This window comes from Arvicola amphibius, chromosome 3 (genome assembly GCF_903992535.2).
Source record: "Arvicola amphibius chromosome 3, mArvAmp1.2, whole genome shotgun sequence".
Taxonomy (NCBI): Eukaryota; Metazoa; Chordata; class Mammalia; order Rodentia; family Cricetidae; genus Arvicola; species Arvicola amphibius.
In genome coordinates this window covers 122,269,751-122,296,195 of record NC_052049.1, presented here as the reverse complement: position 1 = coordinate 122,296,195, position 26,445 = coordinate 122,269,751, and the positions used below count along the sequence as shown (strand labels likewise).

Sequence of the window (26,445 nt, the reverse complement as noted above, 5' to 3'; positions counted from 1 at the left end):
TTTGTTTTATTAATTGTACTTGCTGTAAAGCAAGAGAATTGCCTAAGGAGAAGCTACTGTTGAAGTAACAGTGTTTGTTCCTCTGGAGTCGACTCTCAAGTGAGCTTGCACGTCACTCTACCCACTCAAGGGCAGGATGATAAGGTTCTGTCAGACCAACTGTTGAACAGAACCTGCGTCTACCAAGGTCATCCTTGTTTTGACTTGTAACCACAAATTTGTCTTGTCTAAGTGTCCAATCGCTATAAAACAAAGGGCCCAGCCCTCCATTCCGACACCCTTCGAAGAGGCAGGAGCCAGAGCCAAGCCGGGTGATTTATTTTCTAACCTCACTCCTGCTTCGTTCCTATAGAGCTTTGAATTTTGTTCTTCTGAGGCCAGTTATCACAAGATGTTCCTGGAAATGCTGAACCCCATGCACTATAATGTCACCAACATGGTCCCGGAAGCTATGCCTGTCAGTGCCATGCCCCTGCTGCTGATCATGGGCCTCCTCCTCTTGATTTGGAACTGTGAGATCACATCTTCCATACCAGGTGAGCCTCTGCTTTAGTTCTGTACCTAAGGAGAATGTTCCAGTGGGTCCTTTGGTCCACGGCAGCAAAAATGTTTTTGAAAAAAGACAAAGAGCAAACGTTGGAAGGTTTCTGGAGACACAGCTGCGCTAGCAAGTGAGCACTAAATGGAAACTCTGCGCGCGGCAGATGAGCACTTCACAAGCTGTGTGGAAGCTCCCTCCAGCCTGCATACTGCTTTGGCACAGAAAGTACCTAAGAGGCAAGCTTGAGATGGAGTGGAGCAAGGTAAAATGCTAGGGATTTTGTTAACAAAAGAAAGAGAGAGAGAGAAAAAAAAACAGATTCAAATTCATTCCAGTCTGCTCTGCAGGTGGAAGTGTCTCTGGCTGCCCTCCCTTCTGTCTTCTCCCTTCTATTTTGCCTCAACCACACCTTCTCCCTTCCTTGCATTTCTTCTTTCTCTTAATCTTATTGTTCACTTTCTCTTATTGGCAGCATGGTGACAGTGACAGTGGTGTCACCCTAAGGGTTAAATGGGAGCTGTGCAGTGGGAGAAGAGTAGGGGCTGAAACCATTCTCTGAGAGCATCACATCCTGATGGAGTTGCCAAGAAGGGCTGTGTGTCAATCAAAAGTAGAGACTGACATAATTGTTCGGATCATTCCAGTGAAGCATTTTGCCGCTGCTGATGAAAAGATCGATTATCAGATTAATTCAGAATAAACAGAAATTCCAGATGCCTCAAAATTCAGGTGTGAATGCCTCATGGTTATTGCTAGTTTCTAACTCCATAAGATATCCAACAAGGCTTATTTCAACGCCATAGTAACTGCCCATTTATAAACACGCCAGAGCTCCGTGCAGGGCAATTGAAAGTGGCAGCTGGGCTGGGGAGAGCAGGCGCACAATGCTGTGTCTGGATTCTTTTTGAAGCTTTCCAGATACTTGCCAGCCTCTCAGATCCAGCCTTGCACTTTAGGTTCCTTTAGTTTCTAATTTAACTGAGCACTGAGTTGAGTTTGTTCTCTTCTTCCTCGTGGGGTCACCTTTGGGGGAGGAGGTCTAGGAGCTGAAGGCAACTCCTCCATGGCTTTGGCTTGGATACCCCTGCCACGGATTTCCTTTCCCCTGGTGAGCTCCTTGATTGGGGTAAAGGAGCAGTTGAGGTTGAGATTGAGGATGGGTTGCAATAGAATGCTTTTTCCTTCTCTTCCTTGTTGTAGGCTCAGGTGCTAAAGTCCAAGCCACCTGCCTTATAAGAGCATCTTACAAACAGAAGAGAGGGTGCACTCCATCTGTCAAGGAAGCCACACACTCTCAAATTTTAGTATAAGAACAACCTGGAAGGTGTGAGTTTGCTAGCTGATCCTCAAGCCCTTTCCCAGAGTGTTTAAATCGCAATGACCTTAAAGTGTTCTCGCTACGTAGCTCTGGCTATCTCTTCGGCCTGGAGCTGATTATGTAATGTAGACCACATCTGTGTGTTGAATTCTAAGAGATCCGCCAGCCTCTGCTTCCTGGGTGCTGGGATTAAAGTCATGCACCACCACACCCAGCTAAAATATGTGCTTTGAGAAGTGGAGTGAGAACTGACAGCCCCCAGGCCTAAATCAGGAAGCTAAGTGGCACTTATTTGTGCCTACCGCTTCTGGGCCAGGGATACGGTACTGTCTGTCACCAGTGGCAACCACCTGGACAGTACAGTGATCCTCAGCTGGGTCTGAGATAGGGCCTCTGGGTTGATACTCTAAAACCTTCCTTGGCGGTGTTTCTTGAACAGCCGAGGTTGACAGCAGCAGAGATAAGTCCAACTCTTCCATGTGACAGAAGGGGAAAGTCCCTTGAAAGATGCTCTGTGTTGCTAGGCAACATGTTACGACAGTAAGAGAAGCCAGAAAGTCCAATAAAGGGTTAATTAAATCTCGGAGGAAGGAAATGACTTGCTGATGCCCACTTAGAAGGAAGATAGAAGCCCCTGCAGAGGACCAGGAGTCCCTAGTCTTGGGCTGTGTGTTCCCACCTACGTTCATGCTTTGCTTTGGAAATAAGAGGTCTACTCAGTTCTCTTTCAGGGGCATAACCCAGGATTCGCTGGCTCCTGTCAGGCATAGGAAATAAGAAAAGTGGCCGTTCTCCTTGTTCTTTCTGTCATTGCTCTTGAATTATGGCTCTCTGGGGTCTTGGAGTCACAAGTTTTAGGGTACTCTGGGTCCTCAAAAGCCTAAGGGAATTCAAAAGGTGTCGTGGTTAAAAGCCCTCAATAAGTTTCAGTTAAGGCAGCTTCCTGCTCTGTCAGGTGATGTTGGTGACAATGCCTTTTGTGTAGAGGAAACTGGACTCGAGGAGGAGTGACTTGATCCAGTGTGTGATGGTTCGGGGACTCAGGTGTAAGCTGCTCTTTATGCTTGCCGAGAAGTCTGTCTAGACCTGGCGCTTGGAGGCAAGGGATGTGCAAAGAGCATAGCTGTGGGTCCTCACCTGGAAAGTGGCAAAGATGGGCTGATATGGAGGGGGAGGAGGCTGCAAGAGTTGGGGAGTAAAGACCGATTCCTACGGGAAGTGGTATCCCTTCAATTTGGATAAATATGTGTGTGTCAAGAACAACATTCCGAAGTTCATGCTTTATATTATATGCACATACCTTATTTATTTGAAGACATTTACTGAGCATCTGTGTTGTACTAAATTACTAAATGGTATTTTGTTTATAACACATATTTAATAGATTAAAAGTTGGTGCATCTGATATTATGAAGAAATATATATTCAATCAAATCTGCCTGTTTACATATTTGAAAGAACATAAGGGAAATATTTTAATAGAATGTCAGTCATCTATGATATAATGTGCTAGTAGAGTTAGAAGATTGAAAACCTTTGGTTTTCAAATATCACACGTGCTCACTCATAAGTGGTTTTTAAACATTAAGCAAAACAAACAAAAAAAAAACCATCCTACAAATCACAATCCCAGAGAACCTAAACAACAATGAAGGACTCTAAGAGAGACATACATGGATCTAATCTACATGGGAAGTAGAAAAAGACAAGATCTCCTGAGTAAATTGGGAGCATGGGGACCATGGGAGAGGGTTGAAAAGGAGGGGCGAGGAAGGGAGGGGAGCAGAGAAAAAAGTAGAGCTCAATAAAATCAAAAAAGAAAAGAAAGGAAAAGGAAAGAAAACCTTTGGTTCTGTTGATCTTTTGTTTGAAAGATCTTATCTTCAAAAAAGGGAGAAGAGGTCTGATAATTGTGTTAATAGGAACTCAGTTAAACACTGTTTGCCAAATTTGAGAGTAAACATCCAGCTGAGATGATTCAGCTGAAAGTTTGTACGTCTAGATTATCACATAACTTGTGTTGGCTCATGCAACTAGACATGTTAGGCTTTATAACAATTTCACTGACAACATGGACTTTTAAAAAAGATTTAGGAAAATTGCATGACAGTTTTAAAGTACTGAATTATTTTTATCTAACTTTTTACCAACCACCAGTAAAATAAACTCTACCAGGTTTGATTGGAATCTCGACAGTTGGGAAACTGAGGCAGGAGAATCTTGATGTTCAAGGACACCCTGAGCTAAATCATTTAACCTTGTCTCAAAAAAGTCAACAAAGTATAATAGCACGTCTGTAAAAATGTTGGGACTATAATGAAACCTATTACTTTTGTGCTCACCTAAAAATCTAGCAGAATGAATTCAAGCTACCAGTTCATTTTGTGACATGAACCACATAGAGTTTCCACTCCACCCCGCCCAGCTCACGCTGTGAACGCTCCTGTTGTCCACGTGAGCAAGGCTAAGAGCTGACTGCTGCTCTTGGCCGAAACCAGACCCTGCCCCACGAGCTCTTGTGTAGATAATGAGTTCTTCATTGTAAAAACGAGTTCTCGGATTTGCATTACCTCATGAGATTTGTTTTTTCTTAAGACTTCTTTTTATAAACTGAGCCTTAAAGGCAGCGGATGTTCTGGGATTGGACATCATCCTTGCAGACCTTCACATGAAAGGAAGCCAGGCTCAGCTCTGATGGAGTCATTCTGTCAACTGAGAGCTTCCAGACAGAGCGGCAGGATGCCATTGAGTCCATCGGCTTGTCTCCTCTCGCAGTTCCTATGTTTATTGCCATGCAGATGAACCGGTTTTTGTGACTCTCAGAAATTAGCACAGCGCTGAAATGACAGGTCAAGAGAAGCAAGTGTGAAGCCATGGGCTTTTCATGCATGAAGAGGTAGAGAGCCTTGTGGTATACTTGGTTTTGTTTTAAACCACATTGAGTGACTCACATATAGACCAGAAGATGTAAAAATAAAAAGTTGTTTAATATGAAAGAACAACAATTTTGGAGATTATTCAGAAGTTCACTATCGTCTCACGATCTGTTGTAGGTCCTGGCTACTGTCTGGGAATTGGGCCCCTCATTTCCCACGGCAGATTCCTGTGGATGGGGATTGGAAGTGCCTGTAACTACTACAATAAGACATACGGAGAGCTCGTGAGGGTCTGGATCAGCGGAGAGGAAACGCTCATTATCAGCAAGTGAGTCTGTGAACGCTCATATCGGCTGGGATGGCTGAGGGAGGTGTAGCCCAGCAAGAATGTGTGCTCAGTGTGTGCTAGTCCTGGGTTCAAGTCTCAGTACCCAAATGCGCTACCGCTTCTACTGCTTCTATTGCTCCTTTAAAAGCAAGGCTGAAGCTTTTCCTATTTTTTTTTTAAAGAACAGTATTGAGTTTTTCCTATTAAAAAGAAATCCATATTTTGGTACAGCTACATTTTTCCCCCTGTGGAAATGAAGATGAGAAAATGTCCATGTAGCAGTCTAATATTGTGGATGAGCAAAATAATTGAAAGTTTCTTGAGTTGAAGTCAGACAGAGACATGTAGATAAAGAACCCCAGAAAGCTGGGAAGTCATTTAAAATTTCTCTGAGTAGTGAATATGAAAATCCAGGGTCCAGAAGGTTTTGGCTAAGCATGCTTTAGGAAAAACATACCATTTTTTTCTGCTTTCCTGAGATTTTGGTCTTATTTCTATAAGTCACTGTACAAAAAAATAAAAACCAAACCCAAACAAACCAAACCAAAACCAGTTCCCCAAATCTCTAAACAGCAACAAAGGAGAGGCTGATCTCTGCCTTGCAGCTTTTAGCGTGGTTGCCCTGCAGGCTTCTGAATACCTCCAAGGCAGCAACCAGCACAGAGAGAAATCACCAGCTGCTGTCCTCTGGCTGCGTGCTAGCATCTTGGCTGAGCCACCTGAGCCACCAATCAGGATCAGCAGTGCCCATTAAAACCAAAGTCCTCTTTCCCACACTCTTATGCGTTGCTGGATTGCATCCATCCTAGGATTAATTAAATACTCATCAACTATTATTGAACTGCGTTTTTATTTACTAGTTTTCTAGTCTATTGATCTGAGAAGATGAAGGAATTAGAAGAAGGCATATTCTACTCGACTTCCCACTATCTCGGCAAAGTTATCTACAACCACCATACCACAAATATTTTGAGCTTTTCCCACAAGCTAAAATCTACCAAGGTGTTTTACTGATTTGTTTGAGTCTTTATATCATTTTATCAAATATAATAGTATATAATAGTATCCTCTAAGCCCAGTTCTTTAAACTAAATACTAAAAGGGTCACAGGAGATAAAAACAGTTCATAATTCCAGATATTTCAATAATGTTCTGGTTCTATCCAATCCCTTAGTTTTGGCCCGAGGTTTCCTTGTTTCATTCAGTCTGATGTGACAGCACTTTGAAGAACGGCTAAGGCAGACCACATTCACACAGCCATGAACAGCTGTGGGCAGAAATGTCAGGCTCCTCATGGACCAGCACTGAGGTTTCCTGGCAGGATTCCTTCAGCAGCAGCAACCACGGAGCTAAGAACTTGCTAGAAATGTCCATGCTTTACTCCACCAGCACCCACCAAAGACCACTAAGGCCCTATGGTCTGCTGTGACTCAGATGCATTGCTCCAGCGTGGCTCCAGTGATGCCATCACAGTTCGGCTTTGCTTTGCTGTGTTGTGGTCTGCCGAGCTCTGGCCAGCCTAACTCAAGCCAATTTGACACATTTCCGCTATGCCTTCAGTGTTCCAGACACTTTTTCAATTGGTTATCGCCTTAAAAATGTCTTGGAAATGTTGCTATTTAGGTTTGGGGACTGGGACAGTCTCTTCCGCTTTTTCACCCTTAGCCCAGCAGCCAACCTTCTAGCTGTACTCTACTTAGCATGGCTTCCTCTCCCATTTCCCTTGGCAAACTGGTGAAATTAAGCCTCAGGAAATTTATTTAGAAGCATATCTACTTGAACAGTGTTTCTCTCATGGGCAAACCAGCCAAGGAGAGCGTAGGAATCCTAGCATGTAGGGGCTCTGAGATCAAGCGTGGATGTGGACAGGCAACAGTGCTGTTTAAGATCCCTGGGTGATTCCAGACAGCTGTGGAGCTTGGGAAAATCCTACCGGAAAAGGAGGTAAACGTTGTTCCTGGAGCCAGAGTGCCCTTCTCTGGGACTAGGGCAAACAGCTAAGCAGCTCTGGAATGCTTCTCCTCTTACCCTGTTACCCTTGAGGCTAGCCAAGGTGACTGGGTGTAAGACTAGATTTGAAATGAGGAATGATGGATTTGAGAACAGAAGACTAGGTGAAGTCGTTCCCAGAGAGTGGACACTGAGAGACTTAGGCCACCGGACCAACCCAGTGGAGGTCCACATACAATTGCTAAAGCAGGGTCTTCGTCACAGACAGAATCACCCCACTCTTCTTCCTCAGGAAAGCAACTTCAGTGACTCTGGCCAGCACAGACACAGAGGTACAGACACAACTGACTACCCTCCCCTCAGCTCCTCCAGTTCATTTCTTGTTATGTTCCCTCAGGCTTTTCACTTGTTGGAGTCTTTGTGTTCTCCTTAATTGCCTCCAAGCCCTCCATTTCGCTGTTAAAGGCTGAGCTCCTCTCTGGAATAGGACGACTTTGTCCCCGTCTCCCTCCCTTGCCCGCTCTTCAAGTCTTTTCCAGAACTACCTGTACCTCTTGAAGCGACCCCGCTGGACCTCAGACAGATTGTTGTTTTGATTTGAATGGTTTGCCGGATTCTTTTCCTTTTGAAAAGTTGGAGGTGTAGAGCCGTTACTGCTGTGTGGTGACTGCGGTCCAACTTTTCCAATCAGCCCTGGCACAGGGGTCCAAGGCTGCAGGATTTCGGGGGAGGCAGTCAGGAGGGGTGCTGTGCGCGCATGCGCGCTAACGGCGCATCTGGGCGACGGAGGCAAGGCTCTGAGATGTGCGTGAGGATTGTGGAGCCTGCAGCAAAGCAAGCGCAGGGCCCTTGGTCAGTTCCGCTCCATACCCTACAGATGGTAGACTGTCTGTCCCGTGTGTGTGTGTTCACACGGGTGTGTAACTGTCACAAAAACAAACCATTTATAAAGGATAATTGACAATTAATATGCCAATGAAAGTTTCATTTACACACCTGTCTTAATTATGTGTAAACTTACAGGGAATTCAGTCAGTTTACATTAAGAGCTATGTACTAGCTGTTAAGACTCAAACCCTGAACAAATGGTTGGGGTGCCTAGTTAACATTTCAAAGTGGAGCTGGCTGCCAGCTTCCCCCATTATTCCTCAGTTCCTACCGGTTACAGGGTATGGCTGGCATACCCTGCCCCCTACGCTAAGCTTCTCCAGCCCAGACTAGGTTGCCTTTCCCCCAACTGCCCTTTCTTATATAATCCAGCCATTTTGGTTACCTGGCCTTTTTGGTCTATCCATTACCCTACTGGCGAGTCTCTTGGCCCAGGTCACCCATCTCCGTCTGCGCTTCTGTCCCCTCATCTCCTCACATGGCCCAGCTCAGTCTGGCCATGTTCACTCTGGACTCTCCAGACGTCTCTGTCTCTGCCCCTGCCTGCATTCTCCCTCATCGCTACAATAAACTTCCTCCTCCTCCTCCGCACCTAGGAGCAGTGCTCTAAGCAGGGACCTCAGTTAGCTGTTTGTTCCGGGTTTGGACTTAACGCCGACAGTAATAATTGGTTCTTTATTCCTTTCATAAACGAGAAGATACTAACACCGTGCTCTGTTCTAGGAACACAGCAGGATTATATTTGGAGAATAAAATGGCTCAAAGTTCCCACCATCATGGGACAACATACTGTTAGTATACCGTGAAGAAACAAGTGAGATGCACGGTATAGCCCTGCATTCCGGAATGATGGACGCATTCTGGGAAATGCATTCTGGGAGATGCATTCTGGGAAATACATTCTGGGAAATGCAGTCTGGGAGATGCAGTCTGGGAAACGCATTCTGAGGCTATTTTGTCTCTGTATGAACATCATAGAGTGTATAAGATGGTCACTACGGTAAATAGGTGACAAGATCTCACGGGGCCACATTGTTAACTGTGTAGTCCATCTGTGATGGAAGTGTCATTATATAGTGTATACACGATGGACAACTGTTCCGTTTCCCTGAGATTAGATTTTCTTTTTTCCCTTTTTCTTTTTCCTCCCTCCCTCCCTCCTTTTCTCTCTCCCCCCTCCCTCCCTCCCTCCCTCCCTTCCTTTTTTCTTTCTTTCTTTTTCTTTTCCTTTTTTTTTTTTTTTTTTTTTTTTTTTGAGACAGGATTTCTCTGTGTAGCTTTGGAGTCTGTCCTGGAACTTGCTCTGTAAACCAGGCTGGCCTCAAATTCACAGAGATCCGCCTGCCTCTGCTTCCAAAGTAATGGGATTAAAGGCGTGCACCACCACCACCCAGCTATAGGGGATTTTCTAAACTGGGGAAATTTTAGTGTTAAAGTTGAGACAGACCAGAGGAAACAAGTAGATATGTATTATCTGGGGGCGGGGGCAGAATTGGGAAAAAGTTAGGGGAGGACTAGATGTGGGGAGTGTAGTATAATTGTGAGTGGGTTGGTAGTTTGGGACAGGCCTCACTGATGACAGACTTAAAAGGAGGACTGGGGAAACACATTGATGAATAAGGTGGAAGACTGATCTAAGATGATACCTGGCATCAATCTAAGTCTTCCATGTGTTCACACAATACGATTAGATGTAGACATGGGTACACACACACACACACACACACACACACACGAAAATGAAAAGATAAAATGCCCTCTTCAAAAGTCTTGAAGACATGTTCCTGGAGAAAAAGTGCATCATACAGAAAGAACAGCAGAAGCAGAAGCAGGGGCTGTGAGCCAGGAGCAGGTCTGAATTGTTCAAGGAACGTCAAAGATGGCAGAGGGGCTGAAAGGAAGCATGATAGAGACAAGACAAGAGACACCAAGACATCCAGTCTTGCAGCTCCTGGGGTTGTGGTGGGAACTGTGAGCTGCAGAGGAAATGGCTCCTGAGGAGAAAAGTGGGTGCTCTGTGAAACGAGAAGATGTTCTTTCATGTGGAGGGACAACCTTGAACAAGGGCATCAGATTTCAGCCATGGCAACAGGAAAGAGGGCTGAGCACAGAGCATGGGTCCCAGACCGGGGGGGGGGGGGGGGAGAGAGAGAGAGACAGAGAGAGAGAGAGAGAGAGAGAGAGAGAGAGAGAGAGAGAGAGAGAGAGAGAGAGAGAGAGAGAGAATAGAAATACCACATTGGAGGCAGGAGGGGTTGCCCGCTATGGTGATTGATGCCTTAACTTCAGTCATGGTTAAAAGTATGACCTCTGACCTCAGTGGCATTACCTTGTCCACTGTCTCTTCTGAACTTGGGGACACTACTGGCAAATCCTCACTCTCCCAACAGGACATTTCCCTCAGCCTGGATTGCTGGTTAGGGTCACTTCAGGGTCAGGTCTCGGTGACGGCCAGGAGGAGTGTGGGCTGGGGCCTCTTGTCCCTCAACGGTCCTCTCCTTCACAGTCAAGTTTACTCTGTTTTATAAGCTCGGCCTCACTTTGATAAAAGTCCTTGCTTTATAGTTCCTTGATGGTTTCTCTTGGCAGAACTTCAGACTGAAAATAGTTGGGACAATAGCACCCCCTAGGGGACACATGGGGTTTAAACATCTGCTAATGGTCAGTAGGATCCCCAAGACAAATGTAATGTATGAATGCCTGGGAACCAGGGCAGAAAGGACAGTGCTTTGTCCATCCTTCGAGTACTGAAAGTCTTTAGATACAAGGATGTGAACAAAGAATGTAAAACAAATTCTCTACTTTACTTGTGGAGTAAGTTAGGTAACGGCAAGAACAGCTAGAGGTCTTAAATCAATTATCAGTAATTTCAGCCCATTTTATAGAGTGATAATTCTAAAAATTTTAAATGTCAGATTAATTTGTTGACACTCAGCTTGAAACATCTGAATTTTTTTTAGAAAGAAAAGCTTGTCAGAAACTTGAGCCATTTTATGATTATTATTGGGAACTAAATTGAGAGACTTTGACTTGATAGTTTTTATTTTAAGGCTTTTTTTCTGAAATGTCAACTAAATAAGTTATTTCTTAGCATTATTATTATTTCAGAGTTTCCCCCCTCATTTCCACAGGCATCCCCCTCATCCGCAAACTCAGCGTGTTTATGACGTAGAGCTGAGCAAGAGAGCAGGGTCACGGCACACAGCTGAGCAAGGCCTGGGGTTGTTACAGATAAATGTCAAGGCGGGGCTTATGGTGCACAGCTGAGCAAGGAGGCAGGATTAGCTGCCCTCAGTAGGAGCAGCTCCCGTAAGGAAGCAGGCTTCAGGCTGGAAATATTCAGGCAGAGAATGTGATGGTGGAGGTTTTCTGCATGCACTGTCAACATCTGCACTTGGACCAGAAAGGAAGGCTGTGCCATTTCCTTCTGACCATGGCCACGGCTGTCTGTGCCCTTGTCAACAGCACACATTCACTCCGGGCTTCACTCACTCAGGGCTTCCCCACCTTCCCACAGTGATCCTTCGGGGATCAAAAAGTAGAAGTGATTCAGTTGGCCAAGGATGCTCTCATGCTGCCCGGCATGCTTGTTCAACCTGAATACTAGAAGTCAAACTTTGCATTTGGATCAATGTGCTTCTGTTGAGAAAGCCCCCACACAGTCAGAGTGAACCGCCATAAACGCCCTTCCTGTGTCGGATTAACACCAAGGCTCCTTTCCTTTTCAGGTCCTCAGTCATGTTCCACGTTATGAAGAACAGTAACTACATCTCCAGGTTTGGCAGCAAGCGTGGGCTGCAGTGCATTGGAATGCATGAGAACGGCATCATATTCAACAACAACCCAGACCTGTGGAGAACAGTTCGCCCTTTCTTTATGAAAGGTAAATGGGAACATGCTGCAGTCTTTTCTGAGGTCTATGAATGTACTACTTTTTTTTAAAAAAAAAATTATTTAAACTTTTCTGCCACATAATTTTGAAATAATACCTTTGCCCATGCATCAAACACCATCCTAGACACTTGACATTGTAATTCTACAGCAATGTTATGCAGTGAAATGTCGTATTTTACCTGCATTTTATAGGCGAGAAAACTTTAAGTTTCAAACAGGTTAAGTTACTGGCCCAAGATCCTAGCATTAGTAAATGCTAGCCCCCAGAATACAACCTCTGAGTCTATGATTGTGGCCACAACAAACTGAAGAGATGAACCTGCCTACTCAGGGTCATTTCAACTAAGAATTTAGTGTTTTAGCTCAATGTCTCATCTAAATATGACTAAATAATGCATTGGCAGACCCGCTGTCTGTCAGGCCAGAGGCTTTAAGAGAGAACAATAAATGAGAATCTTAACACAGGGAAAGACTCTGTGTGTTGACTCATGCAGCCTCTAAGTCTTATGGCTGAACAAATAAAGTTTGAGATTCACACCAGCAGAGCAAGTCAGAGGTGAACAGAGACTCAGTCCCAAGCCTCCCCCTGGCCCTTACCCCTTACTATATCCTTCTGAAAACAAAGTTGTTGAGGACCACACAAGGCCAGTTTTTAACACTAAGTCAAGCATCAGGAAGGATGGTGTTGCCTTGGCAATCTTGTCAGAGATGGCATCCGGAGCTACATGAATTTTCGGTATGACCATGTACCATCAAAATTCTTTCCATGCAGGCTCTGGAGGTCTCTAAGACCCAACCACACTGCTATAGACACAGCATGCTCGTTTCCTCTGGCTACTGTAACATACTAGACAGCTTGGGGTGAACAACATGCTTGTTGTCGTAAAATTCTGCAGGTCAGAAGTCTGTCGTGGGTCTCAGCAGGGATGGCAAGCCTGTGGATGGGAGGTACCCTTGATCTTACTTCTTCCAGCTTCTGGAGCCCCATCTTCATTCCTTGTCTGATGGGACAGGTCCAGCCCTCCTTGTGCTGCTCTTCTCTGCCCCACCTTCTCTTATGACCTCAGATGGGAAAGTTTCCTCACTAATGACTTGGGATTCATTTGGGTTTATCACAGCAACACACCACAATCTCCTCTTCTTGAGGACAAACACGAATCGTTTGGGGATGAGGACCATAGACAACTTTGGAGAGGTTTTGAGTGTGTGTAACAATGTTGAAGCAGATCACTCTCCCTGTGCCTTACAAGACTGACACTGGATTAGTGGAATAGTGCATGTCTCAGGATTATAGTGGGCTCATATCCCAACACTGCCACTTGCTATTCATACGAGGACTTCCATCAAATCATCTAGTGTCTGTGTGCTTTTTTTCTTTATCTGCAGAAGTTAATGAGTGCTAGAACTGGGCCTTGAGCTCTTGTATAGAACAAATAAAACATGTCTGACTTCGCAGGAACATACATTGGATTTTACTTTGTCGTTTGACTCGGATCTTAGATACCAATCAAACAATGATAAGCAAGACTTGCTTCCGCCCTTGAGGACTGCGGAAGGCTGGGTAAGGCGGGCCTGTATATCACCAAGTACTTTCTAGGTGAGGCTGCACCAGACTGCAGAGACTAGACACAGAGGTCACCTAAAGCCACAAAGGGGCCAGGAAAGACAGTCCAGGGCAGTGGGTGTTTATGATGAACTTTGAATGAATGAAGAAAACTCTAACACAGTGTATCAAAGGAAGACACCGTAGGAACAAAGAATGGTATATGTAACAGCAGAGAAAGAGAGATCATCATGTCATGTCCAGGAACCTTCTGTGGATGGACAGAAGGCCCAGGGAAAGGCAGGCCTAAATCATTTAAGACCCTTCTTATTAAGCCGAGGACTCAAGCAAATCTCAAGAGTTACAATGATTCACTAAATATTTTAGGAAAATGATGTGAACAGCTGAGTGTGTTTTAGAAAAATTCCTTCAATAGCAGAAAAAAAGTTTAAGGAGATCAAAACACAGCTACAAATAATGAAATGGGGGGGGGGGCTATTGCAGTGGCCAGGGGCAGATGGAGGAGAGGTCACAACGACAAGGACTGTTAAGAGGGGGACATTCTAACAGGACTTGGGGATTTGTCTGCACGTCTTTGTAAATATTTTAGATTAGCCCTGTATATGTAAGATCAAACTTTCTAATAAAATGTTATAAAATTAGACCCCAATTAAATTCCAAAATAGGAAGCTAATTGCTTACTGAAAAGCACACTGAAGTGCCTGACATTTTTATAATTAATGAGAGTCCTAAGTGCCTCAGTGACTCTCCTTTGGGAGCTGGAGTCCTTTGGTTTTCCTGGGAAAGTATAAAAACTGGGACACGTTTTGGAGTCTAAGTCCGTAACGTCGTGAAGTTTTGAGCTGGGGGGGGGGGGGTGAAGAGAAGCAGGTGAGCACAGCTACGGAAATGTTTGTCCTGGAGACGGAGAGAGGTCGGTAGGAGTGTGGGGAAGTTGTGTGCTGGAACTGCCAGAAGGAGCTATTTGTTATGAAATTTGGTTACTTGTTGAATCTTTTTTTTTTGACCAAGGTAAGAGTACCTTTTCTTTTAAAAGATAGGAGTACTTTTAAGTACATTTAAACATTAAATTGTATCTACATACACCAATGGCCATAACCAATCACGTTTCATTCTGCTGGTCTGTGAAACACAGCTTCAAGTTCTTGGTCATAGAGGCAAATCCTGCACGCACCTGGAAGGCAACCATGAGCGACATGTGGATCCGCCCCTTCCATACAAAGGGCTGAGTCATTAAGGGATGATTTGCCCTGCTTTGAATGTGCTCATTACCCAGGGAACAGAGAACACCCGGGGAGGGCTTTCCTACCACTTGGCGGGAAGCTCCTTCTTCTGTCTTCTTGGACAACTTTGGGAATCTTTAGTGTCCTTAGGCTGCTCTCCTCAGTTCTCCATTGCTCCCTTTCCCCTCCCTTGCTTTCTTCTCCCCATCCCTCACTCCCATCACACACTGTCTCCCACATTCTTTCTTGACAAGATCTTACTCTGTAGCCTCTACTGGCCTGAAACTTACTACAGGGCCTAAGCAGGTCTTGAACGTCAAAGAATCCTTCTACCACAGGCCCTAGAGAGCTGGGATTATTGGTGTGAGCCACCATGCTGGCAGCTTCCTTTCTTCTGATATATGTTTCTCCTTTATGACAGAATGTTCTGATCTGAGAGAATGATTGCCTTCAAGGTACACCCAAAATTTCCATGCCATTTTAAAATCCTTTACAGCAAGTCTGAATAACAAAAGACATAAAACATAGAGAATAGTCCTGAAGGAAACTTAAAGCAACTCTACCACCATGGGCTACTGGAGTCAGCGTGGTAGGATGATCAGGAGCAGAGCAAGGGGAGGGAAGAGCCAAGTCACCCTACCTGTTTTCCTTCCTTCCTTCCTTCCTTCCTTCCTTCCTTCCTTCCTTCCTTCCTTCCTTTCTTCCTTCATCCATCCACCCATCCGCTCATTTGTCCATCCATACACTCATTCACTTACTTGGCAAATCCGAGTTGCGGGCCCTCGTGCAGGACTGAAGCACGATGCTCGTAAACAGTTGTCACCCTCTTTTAGGAGTTGCCCAGTCACCGAAGCCTGCAAAGCAAACGAGGAATTGCTCTGCCTGCCATTGCTGTGTAAAATGAACCTGGAAGTAAACTGAAGAGAGGCTGAGAGTTAGAGAAGCGCATGCGTTCCTTGTTTCTGAGACGGGCATTGCACATCTTCGCTCACTAGGAGGCGCCTTAGGTGAACCGCTTCAGGACCAGGCTCCCTGGTTCTGCACTGTTATCCTTCCACACGCTAAAATGTGAGAGAAATGTGACCCTGATGGAATCCAAACCATCACCTCAAGGGAGATGTGTACAGAAGTGTAAAAAGCACTGTTGGTTATTACACCCAGAAAAATGGCTATTTCATCTGTATCTCACAAGTGATTAACTAGGGTTTAAAGAACAGCTTGAATTTGAATCATTATTTAAAAGTAATATTCAGTCATTTTTAGTCAAAAAGGTAAGTGCTTTTTACAGAAAACCAGGGCAACACAAGAAGGAATGGAGATTATGAAAATTCCCACCCTATTATTGAATGTAAAGCTACAGACAATTGCTCCTGACATAACAATGCAAGAACGGCCTGCTTGTGTGTGTCCCGGTGTTTATGATGGCCAAACCTCTGTGCTTCAGCTCTGACAGGCCCCGGCCTTGTTCGAATGGTGGAAGTGTGTGCGGAGTCCATGAAGCAGCATTTGGACAGGCTGGACGACGTCACCGACAACGCTGGCCACGTGGATGTGCTGACCCTCATGCGACACATCATGTTGGACACCTCGAACATGCTCTTCCTGGGGATCCCGCTGGATGGTACTGGAGTTTGAACTGTCGCGCATTCTGCCTGCTTTTAAACAGGGCTTGTGTGGGGACAGCGCATTTCAGCAAAGTGCTGTTTTGCACACTGCTCTTGGTTAAGGAGGCATTTCTAAGCATTCCTTAGGCTACTTTCCCTCCAGGGTTTCTGTCTGTTCATTTGCAGGTCAGAAACCTTCAAAGGAGAGGTCAACCTCCACTTCTGTGTATTTCCTGTGTTGCTCTAGGACATAATATTCTATTGTAGGTAAACATTATCAGTTAGTGTGGCCATTAACATAGCCCTGGGAAATTAGATATATTTAACCATTTCTGAATAAATGGCTTTTTTTTTTTTTTTTTGACAGGGTTTCTCTGCAGTTTTAGAGCCTGTCCTGGAACTAACTCTTGTAGACAAGGCTGGCCTCGAACTCACAGAGATCCACCTGCCTCTGCCTCCCGAGTGCTGGGATTAAAGGTGCGTGCCACCACCGCCTGGCTTAACCATTTCTAACCATTCTTTTCTTTTGGGCATGATACACACACACACACACACACACACACACATATGCAACTATTTAATTATACATGCGCATTCTCCCTCTCTTAAAGCTCCTCTATATGATAACTTGACTGCATATGACAAAATGCGGTGACAATGCTGCTGGTAACGACAAAAATGATGACAACAGATGCCAGCAATTTAGTATCTACTATATACCAAACAATATGAAAAGACACTTTATGTAGATGCCCGCCACTTAATATTGATACCAACCTGACATCTCACCTTCTCCACTAAGCTGGAAAAGATGAATATTTTAAAATGTACACATTACTACCACCACCCGGAAACAAAACAGTTATTTGCATAAATTCCATTCTGCTGCTGACATTAGTATGGGACTTTCCCAAATTAATTTATAACCATGTTCATGGGTTCGTCGGTTCACTTAGCCAGTATGTGTTGGTTGCTGTTCTAGGTCCTAGGTTCTGGGGAGAGAGCCAGGAAGAGGGGTCCAGTTTTTACCTTTGAGGAGCTTCCATTGCAGTGGAGATGTGTGGAGAGTAAAACAAGCAAACACCAGATTAGGTGCCGGGCAATAATAAGTGCCCGAGGCAAAAACAAGGCAGGGTGAAAGGGCAGAGTTTGAGGGGGGGGTAGCAGTGTTCTCATGGCTGGGTGGTCAGGAAAGATATCTTCACAGAGGACATTCACAGCCTTGTGAAGAGCTGAGAGAAAGACAGCTAGGCAGGGCAATGATGCCGATGCCTTGGCATTTGTGGAAACCCTTCTGGGCCACCCATGTGTTAGCTGATTTACCACATCTGAGCAAGATTAGCTCCAAACCCTCCCTTTCTCCCACCAGCTCTTCTGGCCAGGAGGAGACTGTCTTCACTGGTCGACTGTTCTTCGCGAGGGTAAAGAGTAGACACTTTACCTAACTATGCATTTACTCTGGAAAGGTTTGGTGCCACCTTTTGCCTGGTCTGCCTCCAGCTTTCCCACATACGTTTCTGCTGAGGTTACTTAGAGACATGCTGATCCCGCGTGGGTTGCCCCAAGCCTGAATCATCAGGAAGGGTTGTGTCAGGGAAGTGTAGACCTCTTCCTTAATCAAGGACTGGGTCCAGACTCTGATGCCACATCACCTGTATAACCCAAGTGGGTTAGTTTGTTTCCTTTATACTGGGTATTTGTTAGACCCCCAAGCTAACCTGCTGGCCACACCAGCTGCACCCATAGTTTCTGTCCACTGTAACTTTCTTTATCTGCAGGACAAAGACACAACCACTCCCCTGGCAAGACTATAAGGATTCAATTTAAAAGCTCTGTAAAGCATCCTAGAAGTGATTGGCATTTTGGCCATTGAAAAGAAATGTTGATTCCTTTCCCATTTGTATATAGGTCTGGGGTAATGTCAAAAGAATAAGCAAGGACTCTCTTTTTCTTTATTATTCAACTCACTGTCGTTTATCTGTTATTAACAAGGCACGAGGCTCAGGACAATGCATCGGGGGAACTGAAATGAACTCTGCACTTTGGGCCAACTAGAGAGAAGTCTGAAGGCTGTGTGCAGAGTGGCATAGAATGAACATAGCACCGAGAAGCGAGCCATGGAGGAGGAACTCTTAGTTAGGTGGCTAATCCTAGTACACGTGTGGTCCAGCTAACGCCTCAGCTAACCCCCAAACCAGCTGGAGTGTGTTAGCAGCACAACAGGCTTGGGCTTTTTAAAATGAATATCATCATCATTATTATTTATGAGAGGAAGAGAGAGAAAGAGGGGGGCACTACTGCTGTGTACCGGTGGTTAGGGGACAATTCTGGGGCTGTTTTTTCTCCTCCCGCCTTTATGTGGGTTCTAGGAATTGATCATCAGGAGGCAAGCCACCTCACTTGTCCAGACATGTGGATGTAAGGTGCCAGGAGCAGGGATGCAGTAACTGTAATTACCCCTCTGCCCGGGAGAGTCCAAGTGAGTGGGAAAGCCCACCCGTAAGCGGATATGAGAGTCGAGGCTGTGGTCTCAAACGCAAGCTTGAAAACTGGCAACTCTGTGGTTAACTCAGCCAATTCAGATGGCAAGTAGATAAATTAATAATAAATTTGCCTCATAGTCTTATGTAGCTAGGTTATCCACTGGAGACCCAAGACTGGTAAAAAAGAATCGGCCTGAAGTACTGCTCATCAGCTTTTATTTTCCTCAGTGAATTTGTTCTTGTTTTTGTTTCACAGAAAGTGCCATTGTGAAAAAAATCCAAGGTTATTTTAATGCATGGCAAGCGCTCCTCATCAAACCCAACATCTTCTTTAAGATTTCTTGGCTTTACAGAAAGTATGAAAGATCCATGTAAGTAGTGCAAGCTTGGAGTGCTTACAAGCGCAGTCACACTGCGTGCTTGATTGCGTCTTTGCTGCTGTTGGCCACTTTGGTACGTTCGATGCTCCGCAGAGTGCAGAGGGATGTATTGGTGAAGTTCCTTATGAGGTATTCAAAACATGCTAGCTGCACTGGGACAGACCAAAGGCTAAAGAAAGCCAAGGAGCTGCTCAGCAAGGGGCCCAATGTGTGGCCTGAGGGCTCTCTGGAATTTTGAGTTGACAGAAAAGCCAGGGTTACTGTAATATTGCTATCTGTTAGGACTTTCTGCATATCTCAGAAAATGGGAACATAGAGTTAAAGCCACAGTTTTGAGATTGCTATCAATGTTTAGAAATTTCAGTTAACCCTCGTACCATAAGATGATATACAATTCACATATATTTGTTAAAAGAAGATATAAACTCATTTACTCACAGGTGCCAGTGGCTTTAAATGAATCAGAGTCTGTTTTGTGGGATGTCTAAACTGAGAATATTTTGACATCTTTTTCCCCCCAGCAAGGACTTGAAAGATGAGATAGCTGTTTTGGTGGAAGAAAAAAGACAGAAGGTTTCCACAGCACAGAAGCTGGAAGACTGTATAGATTTTGCAACTGATTTGATTTTTGCTGAGGTATTGACCTAAATAAATCACAGTTCCCCACCCGATATATATTATGATGGTATACCATTATTTAAAGAATCCTCCTTAGAACTGTGGCATTTGTTTCTTTAAATTTCTCTAGCAGGCAGTCTTAATGGTAGTTCACCAAAAATAACCTAAACACTAGCCATTTCATGACATTTATCATTCTAACTCTTCTGTATTGTAATATAATATATGAAACCTCCAGGAAGTGAGGAGACCTAAGACACTAAATAAAGGCATCCCTCAATATCTGGAATTTTTATTCCAGAACCCTTCCCAGATACCAAAATATAGGGCTGTTCAAATCTTCCCCCACAATGCCACAGTACTTGCATACACTTAATGTCCTCCCACAAGGGTTTCTTTATAATACCTAATGCGCTGTAACATTGCGCTAAAAGTTATGACATTGTATTATTTAGAGAATAACTACAAAAAGTCTGTACATGTTTAACAGAAACACAAGGAGAATATATGTGATGCCCAGTTAGTTAACTCCAAAGCTAACTAACTGTGGAACGAGAGTATATGGAGGGTCAGTAGTACATGGGCAATTAGCTATTTGTTTATCTTTAAGGAGAATGTTAATATGTAAAATGTTGGTACAGAGATCTGTAATTTCATTTTATTGAGATTGTTGATGCTTGAGTGTCACCTCCCTTGTTTTCTGGAACTTCGACTCCGTCTTCAACATTGTCTCCTCTTTTCAACTCCCCAGAGGCGTGGAGACCTGACCAAGGAGAATGTGAACCAGTGCATACTGGAGATGCTGATTGCGGCACCCGACACCATGTCCGTCACTCTGTACTTCATGCTACTTCTCATTGCAGAGTACCCTGATGTTGAAATTGCAATACTGAAGGAAATCCACACTGTTGTTGGTAAGCAGTGATCAAATAAATGACAGCGCTTTAAAAATTCCCTTCTGAGTGTTGGCAGCTTCTCATGGCTTAATCTGATAGCACATGTCCTTGTGGTATGATTGAGCATCATTTAGGTATATGCCCCAAAGTGGTATTGCTGGGTCTTGAGGTAGGTTGTTTCCTAATTTTCTGAGAAACCACCATACTGACATCCAAAGGGGTTGTACCAGCTTGCACTCCCACCAGCAATGTAGAAGTGTTCCTTTTTCCCCACAACCTCTCCAGCATAAGTTGTCATCAGTGTTTTTGATTGGCCATTCTTACAGGTGTAAGATGAAATTTCAGAATTGTTTTGATTTGCATTTCTCTGAGGAGGTTGAGCATTTCCTTAAGTGTCTTTCAGCAATTTTAGATTTCTCTGTTGAGACTTCTCTGTTTAGGTCTGTACTCCATTTTTTTAATGGGTTATTTGTTCTTTTGATGACCAATTTCTTGAGTTCTTTGAATATTTTGGAGATCAGACCGCCGTCTGATATGGGGTTGGTGAAGATCTTCTCCCATTCTATAGGCTGCCATTTTGTCTTGTTGACTGTGTCCCTTACTTTACAGAAGCTTCTCAGTTTCAGAAGGTCCCATTTATTAGTTGTTTCTCTCAGTCTGTGCTACTGGGGTTATATTTAGGAAGTGGTCTTCAGTGCCAATGCATTCAACTATGTTCATAGTAGCATTGTTTGTCATAGCCAGAACCTGAAAACAACTTAAATGCCTACTAACCAAAGAATAGATAAGAAAAATGTGGTACATTTTCACAATAAAGTACTACACAGCAGGAAAAAATAATGACATCTTGAAATTTGCAGGCAAATGGATGGATCTAGAGAACATCATATTGAGTGAGGTAACCCAGACCCAGAAAGACAATTATCATATGTACTCACTCATTAGTGGCTTTTAGACATAAAACAAAGAAAAACCAGCCTACAATTTACAATCCCAGAGAACTTAGACAACAATGAGGACCCTAAGAGAGACATACATGGATCTAATCTACATAAGAAGTAGAAAAAGGCAAGATCTCCTGAGTAAATTGGGAGCATGGGGATCATGGGAGAGGGTTGAAGGGGAGGGGAAAGGCAGGGAGGGGAGCAGAGAAAAATATATAACTCAATAAAAATAATAATAAAAAAGATTCTGATAGCAAACGTAAGACCTTAAGGAAAAATAAAGTAAGTAATCCTTCCACATCTTAGTTATGTTGAGTAGGTTAAAATGATAGTCCCTCCTATTTATATGCTGTATAAAACATAAAAATATGTGCTTACTGAAAAATTCAAACACCAGAGCAATGCGTAAAGCAGAAAGTAAATATCCTAATTCATTTCACTGTCTTAGGGCCTCATTCTCATCCCCACCACTACGTGTTTTCTGCATGTTCTTCAATGGGATTTTTATTGTGTGTGTGTTGGGGGGGGGTCGTGTGTGTGCACATATCACACTATGAATGTGAAAGTCAGAGGATAGTTTGTGGGGAGTCCATTCTCCCCTCCCATGTGAGTTCTGGTGCCCGAGTTCATGTTTTCAGTCTTGGTGACACACATTGACCTGTTGAGTCATCTCCCCAGCTTGAGACATCATTCCATGTGTGCACAGACACACATAAGGTCAAGTTTGCCAATCTTAGAAAATCACACTGTAGTACTTGCATGTGACCTAATTACAACTGTCCGCAGACTAAGTCCCTTCTCCATTGTTTGTAATGCCTACTGCAATGGAATGAATGCTTTATAAATAGTTACTATATTGCATTATCTGGAGAGTAACTGCAAAATAAAGGCTGTGGATGTTCAGTGAAAATACAATGAAATCCATTTGATGCTGTTAGTTAGATCCATAGATGGAGAACTTGAGTGTATGCTCTGCCTGCCTCATGGGTTGCATGAGCCTTCTTTAGTGAGCTCACCTAGGAAAATGGCTATCTGCTGTTTACAGAAGTATCTGTGGATTTTATTTGGAGGTAGGAGGAGGGGAGGGTAGCAGAGGCGAAGTGATGGGCTTCCTTCTCTGCTGCAACACGGTGATGTTGGCCCCTTTCTCCCATTCTTTCTGCCTCCTCTGTAGGAGTCCCGAGGGCCACATTGGGTTCTCCTATGCCCATTTTCATGGCTCTAGGTCAGCATCATTCTGTTCCCACTCGGCTTTAGAAGCACAGAACCAAAACTCCTTACTGGGAGAAAACAAATAGCTCATTAGGGGCTGCCCCCACCCGCGGGAGAAGACATAGCACGAGATGGACTTTCGGGGCTTTGCATAGTGCTGGTGACAGTACTGGTTGTGGAAAGGCACCTCCTTTAACAAGTGATTTTACGGCTGCTTGAAGCAGTTGCCACCAAGGAAAAGCTGCATTCGTTTCAATGTAAGAAAAGGTTCTGTAGGTGCTTGGTGAGGAGGAGGAGAACAAGGAGAGAGGGTAACACTGCCCCAAATTCCAGAATGTTTTCTCAGTGTTTCCCGCCAGGCTTTCAGGGTCTGTGCAGAGGGCAAGGGCACTCCATTCACCGGGTTGGCTGGTAGAGTGCTGGGAGAAAGAGAACTCAGTTGTACTGGAATGAAGAGAGAAGGCCCCGTGGGAGGGTGTAGCAGGGGAAACTGATTTTGAGTGCGTGCTTTGGTCAGACCTCTAATACAAGTTCCTCGAGCGTGAGACCTGTTTGTGCTTCATAGTGTCTCCTTGACTCTCCATCAGACTCTCAAAGACGGGAAAGCAGCTGAGCATGTTACAGCATTGGTGCTCCCTCTTGTGGTTCACATAACTCAGAACTTCCTAGGAATAAATCCTAGCAGATACGGAAACCTCTGTCTTCTCTCTGCCTCTCCACTGCAGTAGGGTCCTTGGTTACAGAAAACAGTACTTAAGATACAGGCTCTCTTCCTAGACTTTCCTCACTGAACTAGATTTTTCTACATGCCTTGGATTTATAGGAGACAGGGACACCTTAGTACACCGGAACTCCGGGATGCTTTGATTCTGTAAAAGTGGTGGCTCATTTGAGGGTGCTTGTAGATCCTGCCATATCTGGGACAAATCTAAGCCTCTTTGACCAATGCCAGGCCAGGCTGAGACAATGGGAGCATCTGTTACCCCTCGATCACACCCAGAGTTAGGTGGGGCACTGACTTTTCATGATGGGGAGTAATAGCCGTTTTCCAGGAACAATTTATTTGTGGTCGGATGTGGTGGGCCTGTCAAGGACATGTGTGGGAAGGTAGCTGCCCAAATGACTAAGGCCTGAACATTGTAAAATGAACTTGGTCCACGAGTTTCCCGACCCTGCAGTAGCCTATAGCCCCTTGTTTGGGATGGTTATTGTACTAGTCGGCTTGCATATTAAGAGACAACGTAAATGTTCCCTAGAATGTGGAGCAGATTGAAAACCCAAAGATGTATCCCACAGATAAGAGGACTATGAGATGCGGAGTAGCTGTGGCCAATGTGGAACTGCAGAGTGTATGTCCGCTCTGAAGGGGTGGCCACCCCTGCCCCATCTTTAGGTGGGAATGTGGGTCCAGCATGAGCATATTTTCAGGAAATCTTTTTTGTTGTTGTTATGAAACATCTGAACTTTTATAAAGCCCTGTGCAGACCAAATAGAGCACATTTGTTTCCAGTGGGTGGGATGCATTAGAATTACAAGCATTTTTTTCTAACCAAGAACAAATTGCTCTATGGGGAAAAAAGGAGCTTTAGTGTTTATCATGTGTAAAGCTAACATCACTTTCTTTGTCCTTTTTATCTATTCCGCAGGTGACAGAGACATAAGGATTGATGATATCCAAAATTTAAAAGTGGTGGAAAACTTCATTAATGAAAGCCTGAGGTACCAGCCCGTCGTGGACTTGGTCATGCGTAGAGCCCTGGCCGATGATGTGATTGATGGCTACCCAGTCAAGAAGGGAACGAACATCATTCTGAATATCGGAAGAATGCACAGACTCGAGTATTTCCCCAAGCCCAATGAATTTACCCTTGAAAACTTCGAGAAGAATGTAAGAGCTCCTCCTTACACCCGAGCATGCTGTTTCTCATGGTGCAGTCAGATCTGCTCCAGGCAGACTTAGCCCTCTTCACCCGCCCTTCAACTACTTCATGGGAGCACCTGTGTTCTGTAACTCAGAACATGGCTAACGCATTCATCCCAAACCAAAGCTATCGGCTCTCTCTGCGTATAAAACATTCGTAAAGTTGCCACTCAGGAAAGCAAAACAAGAAAAATCCTTAATTTGGCAAAGACTTATTTAAGACAACTGATCTCTTCCATTCAAATTTATCATTTAATTTTTAAAAGCTGTCTTTTGTGCATGAGTGTTTTGCCTGCATGTATGTTACACGGTGCATGTGCCTGGTACACACGGAGTTTAAAAGACGGCATTGCATCTCTTGGAACTGGAGTTATGGATGGTTGTAAACCACCATGTGGATACTGGGTACAGAACCTGGGTCCTCTGGAAAAGCAGCCAGTACTCTTCTTAATCACTGAGTCATCTCTCCAGCTCCAAATTTATCACTTCTTCTATAATTCAGTAAAAAAAAAAACCAATAAATGCATCACTTTGTCATCATCTAGATTCAACTCACCACCAGCCAAGCAAAGGAAATCCATTTCTGCTTTACACCGAAATCAAATAAGATTTAGTTTTATAACTGCCTTTATTCTATCAAATAGCCTCAAGCAGTGGATCTTACTACAAGTAAAACTCAATGGTTAAAAAAAAAAAAATCAGTCGCCTTCTTAATATGGCTAGTATAAATAGGAGATTTTTGCTTCCATTACATGAAAATAATATTTTTAAGGCAGAATTTTCCAAATAGCTTTCTGTGTCTCCTTTTTTTCCCTACTTGCATATAACACAGGGACTCAGTGTTGATCCAGCTCTCTAGTTACTGTTTACGGACAGGCAACCTAGATAATGCCTTGTCAACTGGCCAACAGATTTTATTTTTTTTAATTCTAGTAAGTTGAAGTCATGTAAATCCAGACTGGACAAGATAGACAGACATGATTCACATTAATTTTCACAGTAACGAAAAGTCGTTAGGAGACCCGGTGTAGTGGCAAACTCCTGTAATCGTAGCGCTCTGAGGTAGAGGCGAGAGGACCAGAACTCTGGAGTCATCCCAGGCCACAGAGATGCCTCCTCTCTCTCTCACAAGAAGCTTGACACTGATAGTCTGGAAATCCATGTCTTTTATCATCATTTTATCCATTAGATGAGGTCACACAAAAACAAACTTTGTCTTAGTAACTTGCAAAGCACTAGGAAAGCTGAAATTGTCCTGCAGAGCTTCTGAATAGCTAATGTCGCCCATATGGTGATTTGCCCTGCCTTACCCCAGCTTATTGACATGTAAAGCAAAACCAGGGACCATCTGAGGCCAGGACGATCAGATCCGGGTTGCAAGAGGGGCACAGTGGATGAGAAGGGTTGCTTCTTTAGCCCCAGCTGTGTGTCTCAGGGAGGAAGCAATGTAGTAAGGCTGAGAGTCCAGCCAGGCATTCTGACTGACAAGTGTTTTCAGAGCAAATCAAAGAAAGACGGTTGCGTGACCCTGCCTAACCATCTGCTCATTTTCATAGGTTCCCTTCAGGTATTTTCAGCCGTTTGGCTTTGGGCCCCGCAGCTGTGCTGGGAAGTACATCGCCATGGTGATGATGAAAGTCGCCCTGGTTACACTTTTGAAGAGATTCCACGTGAAGACATTGCAAAAACGATGTATTGAAAACATGCCCAAAAAAAATGACTTGTCCTTGCACCCCAATGAGGACAGACACCTTGTGGAAATAATTTTCACTCCAAGGAATTCAGACAAGTACAGCAAGCAGTAA

The 26,445-nt window shown here is 44.2% G+C and overlaps 1 protein-coding gene across 1 annotated transcript; it reads left to right on the top strand.

The window, feature by feature from the left end:
- The first annotated feature begins 391 nt into the window (after positions 1 to 391).
- LOC119810788 (aromatase) lies at positions 392 to 26,445 on the top strand. The gene is made up of 9 exons (XM_038324444.1): positions 392 to 536; positions 4,913 to 5,063; positions 11,630 to 11,784; positions 16,027 to 16,203; positions 18,926 to 19,040; positions 19,571 to 19,685; positions 20,419 to 20,581; positions 24,366 to 24,607; positions 26,197 to 26,445. Exons 1-9 carry the CDS (start codon positions 392 to 394, stop codon positions 26,443 to 26,445), a joined length of 1,512 nt encoding a protein of 503 aa, XP_038180372.1.